The sequence below is a fragment of the Nicotiana tabacum genome, chromosome 11, assembly GCF_000715075.1.
Source record: "Nicotiana tabacum cultivar K326 chromosome 11, ASM71507v2, whole genome shotgun sequence".
NCBI lineage: Eukaryota > Viridiplantae > Streptophyta > Magnoliopsida > Solanales > Solanaceae > Nicotiana > Nicotiana tabacum.
The window spans coordinates 91,521,994-91,541,872 of NC_134090.1; the positions used below are offsets into that span (position 1 = coordinate 91,521,994).

At 38.4% G+C, this 19,879-nt stretch overlaps 1 protein-coding gene across 1 annotated transcript; it reads left to right on the forward strand.

Moving 5' to 3' along the window:
• The first annotated feature begins 10,564 nt into the window (after positions 1–10,564).
• Positions 10,565–16,001, forward strand: LOC107804650 (autophagy-related protein 18d). Its single transcript, XM_016628572.2, has 5 exons — positions 10,565–10,836; positions 11,860–12,665; positions 14,739–14,994; positions 15,283–15,406; positions 15,691–16,001. Exons 1-5 carry the CDS (start codon positions 10,593–10,595, stop codon positions 15,782–15,784), a joined length of 1,524 nt encoding a protein of 507 aa, XP_016484058.1. The 5' UTR covers positions 10,565–10,592; the 3' UTR covers positions 15,785–16,001.
• The last annotated feature ends 3,878 nt before the right edge of the window (positions 16,002–19,879 follow it).

Genomic DNA, 19,879 nt, shown 5'->3' on the forward strand with positions numbered 1-19,879 from the left:
GGATGCAACTTGTTACCCGGCCGGTGGAGCTTGCTAATTATCTGAAGCCTTTGGCTTCAGAGAAGTATTGGGAAAAGATTCAGTCTCTCTCAGGAGATTGCTTGTTGAATAATGCCATGCATAATGCCACAACGGTATATTCTTTACCTTTTTTGTTGTTTCTTCTATTTTTGCCTAAACATAACCTGAATCTTGCCTTTCTTGCTTTGTAGGCTAACTTTCTTGCTTCCAAGGGCCTTCAGAGGTTGATTCGTGAAAAGGAAGAAATTACTTCCACACAGGATCAGCTTTTGGCAGAATGGGAGCAAAGTGTCGCTTGCCTCTCGGAATTGGAAGCCAAGCCACTGAGGCTGTTATGATGGAGGCTCGTTCGCAGCAAAGCGAGAAAGAGGTGGAGACCCTTAACCAAGATATCACCCTGTTGAGGGTTCAATTTGAAGAAGCTAAAACTAAATGGCTTGAAGTACATAATGTCGTTCTTGTTGCATCCGATTGTGAGCCTGACTCCGCTGAAAGACTGAATAATTTGGAGACAACCTGAGTTCCAAAGCTGAAGAGTTTGCTGCTGCGGGGTGAAATATTCCCAAATGGAGGAGAAGCATAAGAGGACCATTGAGCATAATAGAATTTTTAGCTCTACTATCCGCAACCTCGATGTTAACCTCAAATCTGTTCGATCCGCCCGGGAAAGCCTTTCTGCCGAGGTAACCCGACTCAAAGAAGAACTCAAGCGCCGAGAAGCTTCCCTCATTATTGATAAAACTTACGCTACGTACAACATGAGGAGAAAAAACTTGGAAGAGGCCAAAGCTGGTATCGTTGACTTTGATGCTAAAATGCTAAGGCCCATGAGCTTGAGTTGGCTGCTAAAAGTGGTCTCTCGGTGGGGTCTGATGCTTCTGGTCCTTTTGGTTCCGGTTCCGAGTTCTCGGGAACTAAAGAAGAATCGGAGGATGATGATGTTTAAGGCCAAACTGATGAAGACCAAAATGTTGAGCCATCGGCGGATACATCTACTTTTCCCGGGGGCGCGAACACTTCTCTTCCTCCGGGTTCCGAAGATACTGCAGTTTAGCTTTTCTTTTCTTTTTCCAGTTCTTGTATCTATGTCGTTTTAGCATGTGACGGTAAATAAAAATGTCTTTTATCTCAAGTATTGTTTGATTTTTTCTTTCATTTGATTATTTATGCAAGTTCTTTGCGTTATCTTCTTTTTGCTTAAGAGTTTTGCGCAAGTTTTCCTGTTTGCATCTGATTATGCCAGACCTTGGGTGTAATCTTTTCCCCAAAATCATTTGTATTACGGGAACAAACTCGTCAAAAATCAAAACTTTATCGTGAGGGTTAAGTATTTATGCAAGTTTGGTTTTTGCGACTTTCTGTGCAAGTCTTCAGGTGTATTTTTCTCCGAAGGCATTTTGATTTCGGGCATAAATTCTTCCGAAACCAACCTTTTAATGTGAGGTTTTATATAAGAGAGGGCCCTCTTATGTTTACGGTGCTCTTGAAGAGGACGTCTCCTGTTCATTACGGCACTAGCATTTGAAGTACTTGTTTAACTTTCAAATAACAAAGTCAATTCATCGTTCAGACAAGATACAAGATAAAAATAAAAGGATTTCATTTTATTCCTTCTATTTTCAAAAAGAAAAGTACATAATCATTTGTTGTGCTGAAAAGAAATTACCATTACTTGTGGCTAATTTGTACAACTTATTTCTACGGGGCTACCCGTGCAATCCCCGGCCCTGATATTACAACTATGTTTCGGGTTTTTGTTCTCCGGTCGATATGGCAGTTATTATTGCCTATCCTCATATCATTCCCCCCAATGTTCGAATGCGAAGAATGCGAATTGGAACATTGAAAGTTTTGTATCTCCGAAGATTCCACTAATTAATTGCTAGATAATCCTTAACTCGGTAACATACTTTACTTCCCCTCAGGAATTTATGATATCGAGTGAAGGACTATCTAAAAACCCTCTAGTGGTTTGAGTTCGTGAACGGTCGGGTAACCTTTGCTTAATAGCAAACTTAACTTCCCGGTGGGAATTTGCTATAGAGTAAAAGATTATCTAACCGCCCCAGAGTGTACCTTTTCTTGTGTGCCTTGCTATTAAAGGTCTTATTGCAGTTGTCTTCGTAGTATGCTTTCTATTGCTGCCTCATTAAAAACCTTACCAGAAAAATCCAATTGGGACAAAAACGAGACGAAGGGAAAAAGAGTGCAACACATACTTTCAGTTCTAGTGATATTCATCAGCAATAATATCTTTTGAGGTGTGCCACGTTCTAATTGATGGGCAACTTTTCTCCATTTTGAATCTCCAATTCATACAAACCTTTCCCGGTGACAGCTGAAACCCGATAGGGGCCTTCCTATGTTGGACCTAGTTTACCTGCGTTGTGCTCCCTGGTGTTTTGAGTTACTTTCCTTAGGACCAATATTCCTACTTTGAAATAACAGAGGTTGGCTCTTCGATTATAATACCGCTCCATGCTCTACTTTTGGGTTGCCATTCTTACATGAGCCAAGTCCCTACGCTTATCGAGTAGCTCCAAGTTGTTTAACATTGCTTTGTTGTTTGATTCTTTATCTGTTGTGAAATATCTCAAGGTGGTTCCCCTACTTCTATCGGGATTAAAGCTTCTGCACTGTACATAAGGGAAAAGGGATTTTCTCCTGTGCTCGATTTGGCCATTGTCCGGTATGCCCATAAAACTTCGGGTAACTCCTCAGGCCAATTACCTTTAGCTGCTTCCATCCTTTTCTTGAGTTTTTGTATAATCATTTGTTCATTGACTCCACTTGACCATTTGCGCTCGGATAAATGGGTGAAGATGTGATCCTCTTTATTTTTAAATATTCGAGGAACTTTTTGACTTTTGCACCAATAAATTGTGGCCCATTATCACACACTATCTTTTTGGTATTCCGAACCTACAAATTATATTTTCCCACAAGAAATCCACCACTTCGCGCTCGTCGATCTTCTAATAAGGAACCGCTTCCACCCACTTAGAAAAATAGTCAGTCAAAATTAAAAGAAATCTTACCTTTTCGGGAGCCGATAACAATCGACCGATGATGTCCATTTCCCACTTCATGAACGGCCATGGGGACAAAACCGAATGTAATGGTTCTGCCGGTTGATGCACCAGTGGTGCATAGCGTTGGTACTTATCACATTTTCGTACGAAGTCTTTGGCATTTTGTTTCATGCGGGGCTTATAATATTATGCCCTTACCAACTTCAGTACTAAGGAATTTGCGCACGGATGGTTACCTCATATCCCTTTGTGGACTTCTCGCATGACGTAGTCAGCTTCGGATGACCCTAAGCATTGGGCCAGCGTGACTGCAAAAGCTTTTCTATACAATTGGCCTCTCTTGAAGCTATATTATGCTGCTTTGGTGCGCAGTTCCCAGGATGCTTTAGGGTCTTCGGGTAGGTTCCCATGCTCAAGATAATCGATGATTTCATTCCTTCAGTCCCAGACCAAATTAGTTGCATTTATATCATAGTAACCATCTGTATCCAGGATTGAGTTCATCAGTTGTGTATTACTTATCAAGAAATGGGCCATCAACGAACCTCCTAATCGTTTTAGAAGAATCTGCAGCTACTATGTGAGGCCATCAACGAACCTCCTGATCCTCTCCATGGCTGTGGGAACCAGCCTAATACCATGACAGGCCAACTCAAAAAATCTCACCTCGTACTGCATCACCATTATATTATCCTGACGCAACTGCTCAAACTGTCTGCGCAGCTCCTCTCTGTGGGACTGCAGCACATACTTCTCCAGGAAGAGAACGAAGAACTGCTACTAGGTAAGGGGCGCTACACCAACAGGCCTACACCTCTCATAAGCCTCCCACCAAGTGAAGGCAACTCCAAAGAACTGAAAAGTAGTGAACGAGACCCCACTGGTCTCCAGAATACCTGCTGTACGGAGAATCCTCTGACACTTATCCAAGAAACCCTAGGCATCCTCGCCCTCTGCACCGCTAAACGTCAGAGGTTGAAGTCTACCAAACCTCTCCAATATACGCTGCTCATCATCAGGCATGAGTGGAATCACATAGTCCTGAGCAAGTGCAACCGGCTAGGCTGGTGGTGCCCTCGGTGTCTGGAGTCCCTGTACAACCTACTCGGGTGTGCAGGCGGTGGGAGTCTGAGTGCCTCCCCTGGCCTGGGAAGTGGCTGTTGTAGTAGAAACAAAGACCGTCTGAGCAAGATCGATGCACACGGTCAGAATCTAAGCTAAGGTCTCCTGAAGACCTGAAATCACGAAGGGTACAGCCGGTTCCTGAGCTGGTCCCGCTGGTGCATCTGCAACCAGGACCTGATCCTGTACTAGGCAACTGGTAGATCTGTTGGTGATGCCTTAGCTATTGTGCGGGTTACACCTCTGCCCCTACCACAGCCTTTACCGTGACCTCGGCCTCTCACGACCCCAACTGGTGGTACTGGTGGTTGTCCGTCTTGATCAGTAGCATGTGTCCTCACCATATGTGAGAGAATAGAATAACAGAAGTTTAGTTACCAGTATCGACAGGTTTGCACCATAAGAATTCAAGAATGTGAAGTTTCCTAAGGGTTCTGCAGCCTCTCGAAGATAAGTAAAGACGTCTCCGTACCGATCCGCAAGAATCTACTAAACCTACTTATGACTCGTAAGACCTATGTAACCTAGGCTCTGATACCTACTTGTCACGACCCAAAACACGACCCATTGTGATGGCGCCTATCGATGATACTAGGCCAGCCGACATTACCAAAACGTTTTCAACAATAACCATGAATAAATCAAAACTTTTAAAATAACTTAAATCTTTGCCATAAAACGGGGTGAACCCCAAAACATAAGTGCAGAAATAAAGCCCGACATCAGGGTGTCACTAGTCATGAGCATCTAACATAATCAACCCGAAAGTAACAAGACTAACATAGTCTAGAATCCAAAATACAGAAGAAAAAAATATAGGGAAGAAGAAAGCAGCGCTACAAACGCCGGCAGCTACCTCGTGATCTCCAATGACCAGCTACGAGTACTATCAACAACCTCCACGTCTAACAGCTCCTGGATTTGCACACGATGTGCAGGGAGTAACGTGAGTACACCAACTCAGTAAGTAACAATAATAAATAAGGAACTGAAGATAGTGACGAGCTACGCAGTATTAGTTAATTTTCAATAATTTCAGAAAGGAAAATATTCATGCTTCCCAAGTTCCGGTAATTTAGGTCAAATTAGTTTATTTTTAGTCAAGTTCAAGTAAAACCAGATAGAATATCTTTCAACAGTTTTCAAAACATGGATAACAGGCTACTGTGTGCATCAATAATGGAATCAGATACAACCGCTCGGGCAATCATCGCTCAGCCCTCCCATTCACTTCAACCTCACAATCACTCTTACCTCACAGTCACTCATTCCTCACAATCACTCAGCACTCGGCACTCGGCACTCACACTTAGTAGGTACCTGGGCTCACTAGGGGTGTGCAGACTCCGAAAGGGCTCTTTCTGCCCATGCGCTATAAAAGCCAATCATAACATAAATCAATGAGGCCCTTGGCCTCACTCAAGCATAAATTAATAAAATGTGATTAGGCGTGCAATATGATCCCATAAATATCCTCACAATCAGGCCCTCGGCCTCACTCAGTCATCAATATCTCCAGTCTCTCGGGCTCTCAAATATCAGGAAAATCAGCCCAAACAGTAATAACATGACGCATCAAATAGAATAACATAGACTGAGATATGATATGCGAGTAAAAACTGTGACTGAGTACAAATAACATTTAACAGGCAATTCAACAAGTAACGCAGCCCCTACGGGACCCAACAGTGCCAACATATAGCCTAAACATGATTTCTAACATGATTTACAATCAATCTTTCATAACACATAGAAAACATATAGCTAACAACATGTTGTTCAACTTTACAGTCCTACGGGGCGGACCAAGTCGCAATCACCTCGGTGCACGCCCACACGCCCGTCACCTAGCATGTGCGTTACCTCCAAAATAGTCACAAAACACAATGTTCGGGGTTTCATACCCTCAAGACCAGATTTACAACTGTTGCTTACCTCAATTCGAGCAAAATCCTACTTCGCGATGCCTTTGCCTCTCGAATCGGCCTCCAAACGTCCCGAATCTCAAGAATCACCTTCAAAATCCTCTCAAAAATCTCCAAACCTGAGCTCAAAAATGTTAGAAGTGTGAAAAATCCCGGAATCCTCATTTTTGAACGTTTTTATACTGCCCAGTGATGCCTTCATCGCGAACGCGACCTCTCTCTCGTGTTCGCATAGACCATTCTGACTGCCCCTCAATTTAACGCTTCGTGAACCCGACCTCGTGAACGCGAAGCTTTGCCGACCCCACTCCTTGCAAATGCGACCACTGCCTCGCGAATGCGTAGACCAAAAGTTTGGGGTTCCCAGCTGCCTCTTCTCTTCTTCGCAAACGCGATACTCCTCTCGCATTTGCGATGCACTGAACTCCTGAACCTTCGTGAATGTGCCCCTTCCTTCTCGAACCAAAAGAACAATTCTCCATCGATCTCCAGATGCTCTTCGCGAATGCGGGACCTGTCTCGCGAACGCATAAGAGGTAACTAGCAACAACAAAATACCATCAGATTAGCAAACATCCTAAGGCCAAAAATGATTCGTTAACCACCCGAAACTCACCCGAGGCCCTCTGGACCTCAACCAAACATACCAACACATCCCATAACATCATGCAAACGTCAGACCTAAAAAATTCTAAACTTCTGAATTTCACAAGCAATGACGAAACCCGCTAAACCACATCCGAATGACCTTAAATTTTGCACACAAGTCAAAAATGACACCACGAACCTATTCCAACTTCCGGAATTCCATTCCGACCCCGATATCAAAATTTCCACTGCCGACCAAAATGCCAAAATTCTAACTTTCGCCAATTCAAGCCTAATTCTACCATGGGCCTCCAAATCACCTTCTGGACGCGCTCCCAAGTCCAAAATCACCTAACGAAACTATCAAAATTCAAATTCGAGATCGTTTACACATAAGTCAACATATTGTCAACTTTTTCAATTTAAGCCTTCACAAAAGAGACTAAGTGTCTCAATTCACTCCAAGAATACTCCGGACCTAAACCAAGTGACCCGGTAAGACATAATACAGCTGAAGAACACAAATGAAGCAGAAAATGGAGAAATGGGGTTATAACTCTCGAAACGACCGGTCGGGTCGTTACAAAATATCTTATTGTGTTTATCTATTAAATGATTTTTATCTTTTATGAAGTGAGTTATTGTTTATTTAATTATTCTTGCTCTTTAATATTTTCAAAGGGATTAGCTAACCCTAGGACTCTCCCATTAACTCGAATTAATTTTGGAAAAGATTATTTGAGGTTGGGAAAGATTAATTAACAAGAACTTGAGGCTTTAACTCTCACTTTATAGATTCTACCTAGAGATAGGATTGAACTACTTGTAGCCACATTCGAATGTGCTTAATCTCTTAATTGTTTTAGGGATAATTCAGTTAGAAAGTCTTGTTAGTCTTCAGAAGAAGCTAATATAGAATTATTACCCGAGGCTAATTAATATAAACTCGCTCATATTTGTAAAATCGTGAAATACATTGGATCGTTACTTGAGTGTAATTTTTCTTGTATCCATACTTGTAGCCATTGATCATTTTATTTGCTTTCTAGGTTAGTTTGCATATTTTTATTTAGCTATAATATTTTCACAATCACCCTTCTTAGTGTTTGGCATTGCATAATAAGTGATAATTCTATTATACTCCTAATCGCCTATATATTATTCTCTGTGGGATTCGACCCCAACTCATAGTTAGATAAATTATATTGCATGCGACCGTGTCTATTTACTTTTTAGTAGTGGATTTGGACATCATCAGTAAGTGCCATAACGACCTTTGGTGAGATTTTAGTCATGACAAAAAGAGTTGCAACTGTACCCATGTGAGGACTCAGAAATAAAATCAATTTTTTTTCTAGTTGAAATCTATTTGGCAGGCGACCCATCCGACTATCACCTTTAACCTTGCAAACAACATTACATATCTTTGGGATAGAGATATTTTTATTTTATGCAGAGTTAAGAGGGTATTTTGTATCGTGAAAATCATTTTCTTCTCTTGTTGAGGACCAAACGTACAAATTCTCACTATCGAAGGCAATAGATCGCCGAATATTATTTTTTTGAAATATACTTTGTACTCGCGCAATACCAACATCCTCTCCGATGTTCTTACCGCTGATAAGTTGAAACTAACAATGAACGAGCCCCGATAACTTTAACTACTCCATCACATCCATCATTCTCCTTTCATACTACCTCTCCTTTGCAGATCCAATTGCCTTCCATTCGAGACTGTTTGACGATAGTCTTTGTTCTGAGATCTTGTTTGGATATTTGTTCAGCCTTGTCAATGTGAATGATTGAACATGGTGGGAGATGTGTAGATATGAACACGCGAAGGAAATTTTTGAGAAAAATATAATGTGAATAATTATTATTTGAGTAGAAGAAAAGAATATCTTGTTAAGAAATAAAAGAAACTTCTACTGAATTAGGACAGCCAACAAACAACTCTATGAGATAGAAGAGAGAGAACTCTCAACCGCGGTTACCCTTATCCCTAATATGCTAATATTAATTAGAAATCCTTTTTGTTTTCCTAAAAAAAGGTCACGCACGAATGATCTAATGAAATTTTATTGTAGATCAATGGAAACCATAGTTTCTTATTCTTCTTTTTTTCTTGGTAAAATGGCATTCAGACCACTTAAACTTGTATTTGTTTTTCAACCCGGTAAAGGAACTTACGCGTTTCCAATTTAAACACTTTAACTAATTCATTTGCACAATTTTAACCCCTTTGACCATGGACTATGATTACGTGGCAAAAATATGTGTTAATCACGCTTGTGAAGCGCGTGTATACATTGAATATGAGAGAGAGAAATATTAAAATTATAAATAATAAACAAAATGAAGTAAAAGCAAAAGATAAAATTAAAAACAAAATAAGGAAAAAGGATCTCTAGAACCCCCTTTCTCCGCCGTCATCTCTATCTCATTCCTTCTTCTCCAAATTTTTCCTCTATTCCTTTCCTCTTGCTCAAACATCATATTCAAAATCACCATCATCACCTCTTTTATCACTACTAACCCAAACACCATTTTCAACCATTAGCATTTTAGAGTACACTTTTGCTATAAGATGCGAACAGATCCTTAGGGTATACGGGCAGAATAAGGACACCGACAAATGCAAAATTGAGGAAAGAAGTATAGGGGTCGGTCGGAATAGCCATGCTAGGGATTTTTTTTATGGGTAGAGAAGGTTTGAAATTTGCCCAATCCCACAAATAATTCTGGCGATCTTTTGGTGCCGGTAAAACTTTGAACAATGGCTAATCCAATTTCAAGAGATTCGGGATCTATCTCCGAAGGGAATATAACAAAAAAAATTGAATTTTTCGCTGAATGAGAAGGAACCAGAGGGCTAACAACACTTTGCAAAAAAATTCGGCGAAATACTAATCTGAATTGTGATATCGGCGATAGTAAAATTAAAGAAGAATCGTGGAAATTGATAGGAATAAGGCCTACAATCACTCCTATTAATGAATTTTCACTGATTTTTGTAATTGATTTTGGGGGTTTTATAGTAGAGGAATGAGGTGTTCATGGTGGAAGGTGTTGGTCACCCGAGGAAGAAGAAACAAAAAAAATTCCCAGAAATTTTAATAAAAATGGTTAAATAAAGATTAAGATCTACAAATTATACCTGTCAAACAATAATAGGCGAAGAAAGTGATGTGTCAATTATGTCTATAAGCGATTGAGCCACACGCTGAGTTTGAGGTGTTTATTTTTTATGTTTTTATTAAGTTGAAGTGTTCAAATAGGAAACGCGTAAGTTTTTTTATTGAGTTAAAAAATGAGAAGGAACCAGAGGGCTAACAACACTTTGCAAAAAAATTCGGCGAAATACTAATCTGAATTGTGATATCGGCGATAGTAAAATTAAAGAAGAATCGTGGAAATTGATAGGAATAAGGCCTACAATCACTCCTATTAATGAATTTTCACTGATTTTTGTAATTGATTTTGGGGGTTTTAGAGTAGAGGAATGAGGTGTTCATGGTGGAAGGTGTTGGTCACCCGAGGAAGAAGAAACAAAAAAAATTCCCAGAAATTTTAATAAAAATGGTTAAATAAAGATTAAGATCTACAAATTATACCTGTCAAACAATAATAGGCGAAGAAAGTGATGTGTCAATTATGTCTATAAGCGATTGAGCCACACGCTGAGTTTGAGGTGTTTATTTTTTATGTTTTTATTAAGTTGAAGTGTTCAAATAGAAAACGCGTAAGTTTTTTTATTGAGTTAAAAAATGGGTACAAGTTTAAGTAATCTTTATAGACAATTCAATTATGAACTATGTTTCCGTAGAAAGCAAAACTTGATTTAGATGGGATTTTGACTATAACATGATTTTCTTAAATTAAAATACAGAAAAAGAAAACATGTATGCGAACGATGATGGTGTCAAAAACAAAAGATCCCCTCGAATCAGCACACCCAAAAATAGAAATAACCCGTCGGACTCTTCTCTCCTCAGTCGTGCTTTCCTCTCCAATCTTTCCCTTCAATCACAAGTCACATATCACAAATCACCCTCCCAAACATCTGGGCATCTCTCTCTTTGATCGTGACATCGCAGTCGCTAGCACAAAATTTGAGCTTCACCAATTGCTGCCGAACCAACACAAAGGTTTTACTCCTATTTATGTTTTTCTATTTCATTTTCAATTGTACATGCCCGAATGTGGATAATTAGGGTTTACTTTAAGATACTATCTTCCTGGTTTTGTCATTTTCGTTAGGTGGTTTTAAACTGTACGATTTAAAATCCAGTCAATTCTAATGATAATTGACGTGAGCTGAGGTTTGCTTGAAGAGTGAGTATACTGTGCTGAAAAAATTGAGCTTCTTCAGGAAATCAGAGAACAAGATCATTGACTGATGTAGATGAAACAGGCTTTATTAGTGATGCTCCTCTATTTATGTCTAAAGCCAAATAGTAATTTAGTTACAGAGATAAAACTGCGACTTAGAATTGATTGAAAGATTATAGTGTGAAATCCTTTTCAACTTGCAACTATATGTCCAGAATGTTGTTTACACAAATGCACTGAGCCACTTTAATTTAGCCTGCAAAGAATCAAGCTCTTAAACTGTGAACATTTTCCTAGAGACAAATTGGTCTCAGCAAGTGATCGACTAATTTGTGGTAGCATTTGCAAAGACATGCTCTTGGAGAGGGTCAAGACGTTTTAAAGTTAGAACTTTTAAAAAAAAATGCAGAGAACAACACGTAGAAAGTGTCTCAAGTTTTGTATTTTTTTTTCATATGGTTCATGACTGTTTAAATATAAAACTTATCAGAAAAGTGTCTTCTAAAATTTAGCTTCAACTAGTTTTCATTTCTAATTCCAATATAATTAATGTTATTGTTTGTCTGCCCGCTAAACCATAAATGTTTCTCTAGATCTATAGAGGTTCTTCTGTGGGCTAAGAAGTAAACTTTATACAGCGAATTTTGTTGTTGACGATGGTGGAAAACCAAAAAGATACTCATGCTACTTTGGTAGTTATGTATTTTTGCGTTCTGTGCTATTACTCACGCACTTCTTACGAGCTTTTTACATTTGTTCCTTACTGTCTTAAGGTATGCACTAATAGTTTTACATTTGTTTGTCGACTTAATACTGCTTTTTCAAATTTGATTTTGTAGATTTCCATAGCTTCTGTTTGCATTTGGTGATGACTACTCTATCATCCCCAACGGGTTCAGCTGTCTCACCATCTCGAGGGACACTTTCACCAGCAGCCTATGGGACATATGAATCCCCCATGCCCGGGGCCTCTCATTCTGGCCATTCTGAACCAGAGATCAGTGACAATGATGAAACAGAGCTACACTCTGTGTCATGGAATCAGGATTACAGTTGCTTTGCTGCTGGCACTAGCCGTGGCTTTCGTGTATATAACTGTGATCCTTTCAAAGAGACTTTCAGACGTGATCTGAAAAGTGGTGGGTTTGGAATAGTAGAGATGTTGTTCCGATGCAACATTTTAGCACTTGTCGGTGCCAGGACTAACGCCCAATACCCACCTAATAAAGTTATTATATGGGATGATCATCAGAGCCGATGCATTGGTGAATTTTCATTTAGGTCTGATGTTTGTGCAGTGAAACTAAGACGGGATTGTATTGTTGTAGTCCTTGAACACAAGATATATGTCTACAACTTTATGGATCTAAAGCTTCTTCATCAGATAGAGACTGTGGGCAATCCCAGGGGACTTTGCTGCCTCTCACACCATTTAAATACATCTGTATTGGCTTGCCCAGGTGTTCGAAGAGGACAGGTCCGGGTTGAGCATTTTGGCCTGAACATGACAAAGTTGATCAAGGCGCATGATTCTCAGATAGCATGCTTAACCTTGACTATGGATGGGCTGCTTCTTGCAACAGCAAGCACTCGGGGAACTTTGATAAGACTCTTCAACACCATGGATGGAACTCAGTTGCAAGAGGTAGTTTCTTCTCTCATTTCTGAGGAATTTTGTTGAAGAACTAGAGATTCAAATGGTGATAGGAAGGGATGAGCACAAAGCTGGCTCATTCCTTTTGCAATTTTCTTATTGCCGGATTCTCATAAAAGTCAGGCGTTGTCATCAAATATTCCCGTTCCCATTTTTCTTGAATTAGCTTTTCCAGCATGGAGATTATTTTTGACATGTTAAGGTACATACTTGTAAAGTTTCTAAGGTCAACAGAGATCATATTGAGGTCAAACTAGCATATAAGAACGTAATTGTATAACTCAGCTGCCTAGTAAAAGAAGTCAATCTTGTGGGATGAGCCATAGGAAAAGTAGTTTTAGTTAATGGGCCGTAAAGAATGGTAAGGTACTTATTTTCATCAAAGCTTAACTTGGAGGCCATTTCGTCTCTAATCCAGCACAAAAAGGAAAATGGATACATACAAAGGTTATGTAATTGCAAAATGTGAAACAATTTATAAACATACATTCGTAAGTGTTACACGTATAATGAAGTAATTAAAAGTTTCCTCTCATTAGTAGCGATTGGGAGGAGGACGGAAGCAAAAGAGGCGGGAGAGAATTAGTGGGTATTGCATGTAGAAAGTAAAATAATATCGTGAAATGTGAGAGAAATGAATTACTCGGCTAAAAAAACCCTCATCAAAATGAGTTTAGCAGAGGTGCAAGTTTCCTGCGTTTGCCAGAATCAGAAGTGGAAGAAGTACCAGAGTCAATTGTGAGAAATGCGTCATGACCCTGACTAGGGGAAGAATGGGAGGTATTGTAGTGCTAGGGAATAAGAGGGCGTTGGTACTTTGGGATGTGAGGAAGGGGAGTTATTCCATTGGTATTTCCTTAATAAAATGTGGGCCCTGTTATTTAGTGGGCCTTTATGGGAGTCTATAGGCCATAGGTGAGGGATCAAAACTGGAGTTTCGGTAGGAAGTTTCAGGGTGGATGTGGGTGGCAAGAGATTCCACGGGCAATTGATGGGAATCTCCATGCAATTAGGTTACTGGAAAAAGGCTGGATTATGAGATATACTTGGTTAGTTGATGAGAACTCGATATCGAAATCAAGACTTGACAAATTTCTTATCTTCATAGGGTGAGAAGAGATAGATATATATTCAGTTGCTATCTAAAGTCCTCTTCACGGCTTCAACAAGTTTCGGTTTTTCCTTCTAAATCTAGTTCACATGTAATTGAGAAGTAGTCTTAAAATTTTGTGTAAAAATCAAACTATTTCACTTTAATCGGAGAAAGGGGTATAATATTAAGTATTTTAGACTCGGTATTGCTAAGTAGATGGGATCCTTTTGCATCAAAATGAACCCTCTAGTGTTGCTTATAGACAAAACTACAATAGGTGAAAATGGTACGACCTTCAAATTTCATTTCTGTGTATGATACTGAAAATGGAATGACCTTGAAATATTCAAAACTTTTAATACTTTTCATGAGATAATTTAAATGAATAACGTGGTTAGTGAGGGTTCATATAGCCGAACCCAACTTGTTTGGAACTGAGGCGTAGTAGTTGTTGTTGTATGTATGTATGTATGATGCTGAATATTTTGAATTTCTGTATAGGTATGGTTTTACATGCTTTAGGGAGGTAATATTTCTCAAGCATCCTCGTTTCTGATGGTTGAAAATAGAATTGCTGAATGGACAGGACATCAAAAGTCTACTTAGCTTTAAGAATTAATTGTTGTCTCCTGATAGTTGAGTCTTCTTTAGCTCTTCACTCTGCTGCTAGTTTGTTAAGAATCTCTCCCTTAAGAGTACTTTAGGGCCTGTAATACTCTTGTGAGACAATCTAGAAAATCTTTGAGACTTCTAATTGTCTACAAAATACAAAATGGTATTAATGGGGCCACCTTTTGGTTTTGGATACTGATTTTGAGATGTTTTCCTCTTCCTATTAGATTAAAAGCATGCTTTATATGATTCCTTTTCTATTTTTGGCTCTCCTTTCATCTAATGGTGACTCTAATACTGAATGATAATATGTTACCTTTAGCATAGATTGCTTAATTCCTTACAATGCTTTGCATTAGGTGCGTAGAGGGGTTGACAAAGCAGATATCTATAGTATTGCACTATCACCAAATGTGCAGTGGTTGGCCGTCTCTAGCGACAAAGGTACCATCCATGTGTACAGCCTAAGAGTACGTGTTGTTGGCGAGGATGCTGCAGCTGATTCTGCTGTTAGAACTCCAACATTATTGTGTCAAAATTCATCAAATTCTCTTGATGCACTTATTTCTCCAAGTACTGGAGCCAACCCTGGTTCATCGTTGTCTTTTATGAAAGGTGAGCGTGTTGTGAAATTAGACATCAACCCGAAATGCCTGTACAATGTTTCCCTGACAATTGTAATTACATTAATAGGAATATGCCATAGTGTTTTAAACTGATTTTGTAATGGCTATGCTGTATTATTCTAACTGCCAAGTTTAATAAGGTCAATTGATTGACTTCTGAAACTGATTTGATATTCTCACAAAATTTTACCTCTTTATCCATAGTGGTGAGGTGACACTGTCAATTTTCTGTTGGAACTGTTCTAATTTGATTTCTTTTCTGAATACAAATTTTCAGGAGTTCTGCCAAAGTACTTTAGCTCTGAATGGTCATTTGCTCAGTTTCACTTGCCAGAATGTACCCAGTACATTGTTGCGTTTGGTTCTCAGAACACTGTTGTTACTGCTGGCACTGATGGAAGGTACTAAATAATTTTCTTTCTGGCTTAATATGTTACTCTATTGCAACTATAGTCAGCAAATTCAGTTGAACCTTTTGGCATATGTTCTTTTGGCGCTTTGGGTGGAGATTGGAGTAATTGAGTAGATAAAATAGGGTGTAAGAATTTAGCAATGACCAACCCCCCCAAAAATAAAAATTAAGAAGATATTTAGCATTTGTTCAAGGTATTCTGGCATTAGAACTAAAAAGTTTGTACCGTTTCTAAAATGTTCTCCTTTCTTTTAATTCTTGGACTTCTGTCAGTTTCTATAGGTGCTGCTTTGATCCTGTGAATGGAGGAGAAATGGTACAGCAGGAATATGTCCGCTTTCTGAAAACAGAGAGTAGGCAGAGATAGTTCTGTTTCTAGAAGTACTTTCCCTGTAAATAAATTTCAGATTTACTCTCATGCGAAATTGAAAGGAGGGAGTAAAACGCAAGTAAATAATAAGTTATGTTTGCTGATAATGTGTATATAATGGCTCTTGCAACTCTCCCTATATAAATTTTTCAGATTATCTGCTGTATTGTTTATACTAATGTAATTTATTCTGTACTAATACATGGAACTTTTGCACCGTCTCTCTATATAAGTGATTGCTTTCCTTTTACTGGATTCTCAAAGGTGGTATCCTGTTCTCAAGTATCATTTGAGCTAGATGGTGTTGAATTTACTCGGTATTGTTTCTGGTTCAATAGTTTAGAAATCTCTGCTCAAAGCAAACATTTATGACCTTGTATTACCAACTTTCCTGTCCTGATAGAAGCAAAAAATGATGCTATAGGAACTTTTGGGTGGCAATGGCTTAATCTCACTGCCAGGTTTCAGAACCAGTTTGATTAGTTTTGATAAAAGGGTCCTTTTTATAATAAATTCCGCAGCTGACTGCATGTGGATCATCGATTGGGAAAAAGAAGAAAAGCTAAGAAGCAGTACGAATGTAGACACAACTCTAGCCGTTCCACATTTGATTGTTAATGCTGATAACAAGTGTTTGCACGCAGCGTCTATACATGTTTCTATTTTCTCCTCCATCCGTAACATTTATCTGGACACCAAGTTTAACTTATTAATTTGATAGTCTATAATATACTTGAGTACTTATTATGGAGGAGAAAACTAAGGTTGTGGTTGTAAAAAGAGAGTAAGCATCAAATCAGAGAACGATATAGAGAAGTTTAGCATGCCTCATGCACAAATCGAGAAATGATCCAAATTTCCCTTGCACAAAGATGATAGTTAAAAGATAAAATTAAAATTAAAAAAAAAACATCAAATCAGAGTTGTATCGTGAACAATTTGATTGTTATACAAAAATAAAACAGTGTCAAATAGTTTAGAGCAAATACTAAAAAAGAATGAGTGTCATATTTAATATTACATGAAAGGTTCTCATAAAAATTGAAACAAAATAAGTATCTTGTTATAAAATAAAAGCAATGCATTAAAATGTAAATAAGAAGAGATAGAAAGAAGGGAGAAGTGTTTTCTTCTTTCACTTTGGTGTATCTTTCCATTGCAATTACATGGCCTTTTATAGGCATAAAAAGTAAAGATGATGGACATAAAGTAGGAGATTTAATCTTTAAGTTATTCACAACATGGACATCCAATGTAACATCCAATGTACAAACTATTCATAACACTCCCCCTTGGATGTCCATGTAAGATAATGTGTCTCATTAAGAACTTACAAAAAAAAAATATTGGGGTGTACATAGTTATTTATAATATGCATTGCTTGCTGCCTCATTAAAAACCTTACCAGGAAAACCCAGTGGGACAAAACCTTGGTTAAGGAAAAGAGTGCAGCGTGTAGTTACTCCCCCTGATGAAAAATCACTTAATGTCTCGAAGACGACGCATTCCAATCTTATATATCAGCTTTTCAAATATTGAGGTTGATAATGCCTTAGTGAACAGATCAGCCAAATTATCACTTGAACGAACTTGTTGTACATCTATTTCACCATTCTTCTGAAGATCATGAGTGAAAAAGAATTTCGGTGAAATGTGTTTTGTTCTATCTCCTTTGATATATCCTCCTTTCAATTGAGCTATGAATGCAGCGTTGTCTTCATACAATATTGTTGGAATATTCTCTTTCAAAGAAAGACCACATGTTTGTTGAATGTATTGAGTTATAGATCTCAACCAAACGCATTCTCGACTTGCTTCATGAATGGCTATTATCTCTGCATGATTTGAAGAAGTAGCAACCATAGTTTGTTTTGTCGAACGCCGTGATATGGCTGTACCTCCACTTGTAAATAAATAGCTTGTCTGAGATCGACCTTTGTGTGGATCAGACAAATATCCTGCATCTGCATAACCAATCAATGATGGCTTGGATTCATATGAATAATATAAACCCATATCAATGGTCCCTTGGAGGTATCTGAATATATGTTTAATACCATTCCAGTGTCTTTGTGTTGGCGAAGAACTAAAACTTGCCAATAAGCTTACTGAGAAAGCTATATCTGGTTGGGAATTATTGGCAAGATACATTAATGCCCCAATTGCACTAAGATATGGTACTTCGGCACCAAGAAGCTCTTCATCATTTTCATGAGGCGGAATGGATCTTTCTTTATATCAAGTGATCTCACAACCATCGGGGTACTCAATGGATGTGCTTTATCCATATAGAATCGCTTTAAAATCTTTTTGGTGTATGTTGATTGATGGACAAATATTCTATCTTTCATATACTCAATTTGTAGACCAAGACAAAATTTTGTCTTTCCAAGATCTTTCATTTCAAATTCTTTCTTCAAACAGTCTATTGTTTTTGGAAGCTCCCAGGAGTTCCAATGATATTTAAATCATCAACATACACGGCGATTATAACAAATTCAGATCCAGACCTTTTTATAAAGACATAAGGACAAATTGGATCATTCTTGTACCCTTCTTTCAACAAGTATTCACTCAGGCGATTGTATCACATACGACCTGATTGTTTCAATCCGTATAAAGATTTCTGAAGCTTTATTGAACAAGTTTCTCGAAAACTTTTATATGCTTCTAGCACTTTAAATCCCTCAAGTACTTTCATAAAAATTTCGTTGTCTAATGATCCATACAAATAGGCTGTAACAACATCCATTAGATGCATATCAAGTTTTTCTTGCACTGACATATTTATGAGATACCTGAAGGTGATAACATCCATTACAGGAGAATGTGTCTCCATATAATCAATTCCAGGCCTTTGGGAAAACCCTTGTGCCACAAGTCGCGCTTTATATCTAACGACTTCATTTTTATCATTTCGTTTTACCACAAAAATCCATTTATACCCTACTGGCTTTATGCCTTCAGGTGTTCAAACTATGGGTCCGAAGACTTCACGTTTTCCAAGTGAAGTTAACTCTGCCTGGATAGCGTCTTTCCATTTTGGTCAATCATTTCTCTGTCTACATTCATTGACAGACTTTGGTTCAAGATCCTTATCTTGTTACATTATTTCAACAGCAACATTATAAGCAAAAATGTTATCGATAACAATATTATTTCGGTTCCATCTTTTCCCGGTTGAGACATAACTTATTGATATCTCTTCATTCTCATTATTTTCAGGTACCTGGACCTCCCCTAAGGTCTTATCATTTGTTACGTCTTGGGGCTCTTCTTGAGCCACTACCTCTGTGTTATGTTCACTTTGATCACTTGCTCCTTTTCTTCTTCGAGGATTTTTATCTTTAGAACCGATTGGTCTACCACGTTTCAAGCATGACTTAGACTCATTTGCTTTAATTAATTGTCCTGCCGGGATATCAACTCGAATTGGAGCATTAGCAGTTGGAATATGTGACTTAGTCACCCTTGGTAGGTCAGTGAATGCATCTGTCAATTGATTTGCAATATTTTGTAAATGAATAATCTTTTGAACCTCTTATTCACATTGATTTGTTAGAGGATCTAAATGAGACAGTGATAATGCATTCTAATCTATCTTCTCTTTCAGCTGCTTATTGTCTCCCCCTAATGTTGGATATACGGATTCATCAAAATGGCAATCAGAAAATCTTGCCGTAAATAAATCTCCAGTCATTGACTCTAGATATTTTATAATAGAAGGAGATTCACATCCAACATATATCCTCAACCTTCTTTGAGGACTCATCTTTGTGCGTTGTGATGGAGCAATTGGAACATATATCGCATAACCAAAGATTCTAAGATGGGAAATATTTGGCTCCTGACCAAAAGCCAATTGCAATGGGGAAACTTTATGATAACTTGTGGGCATTATCCGCACAAGTGTTGCTGCGTGCAAAATAACATGACCCCATACTGAAATGGGAAGTTTTGTTCTCATAAGCATTGGTCTAGCAATTAATTGGAGGCGTTTGATCAATGATTTTGCTAGACCATTTTGTGTATGAACATGAGCAACCGGATGCTCAATTGTTATCCCAGTTGAAATACAATAATCATTAAAGG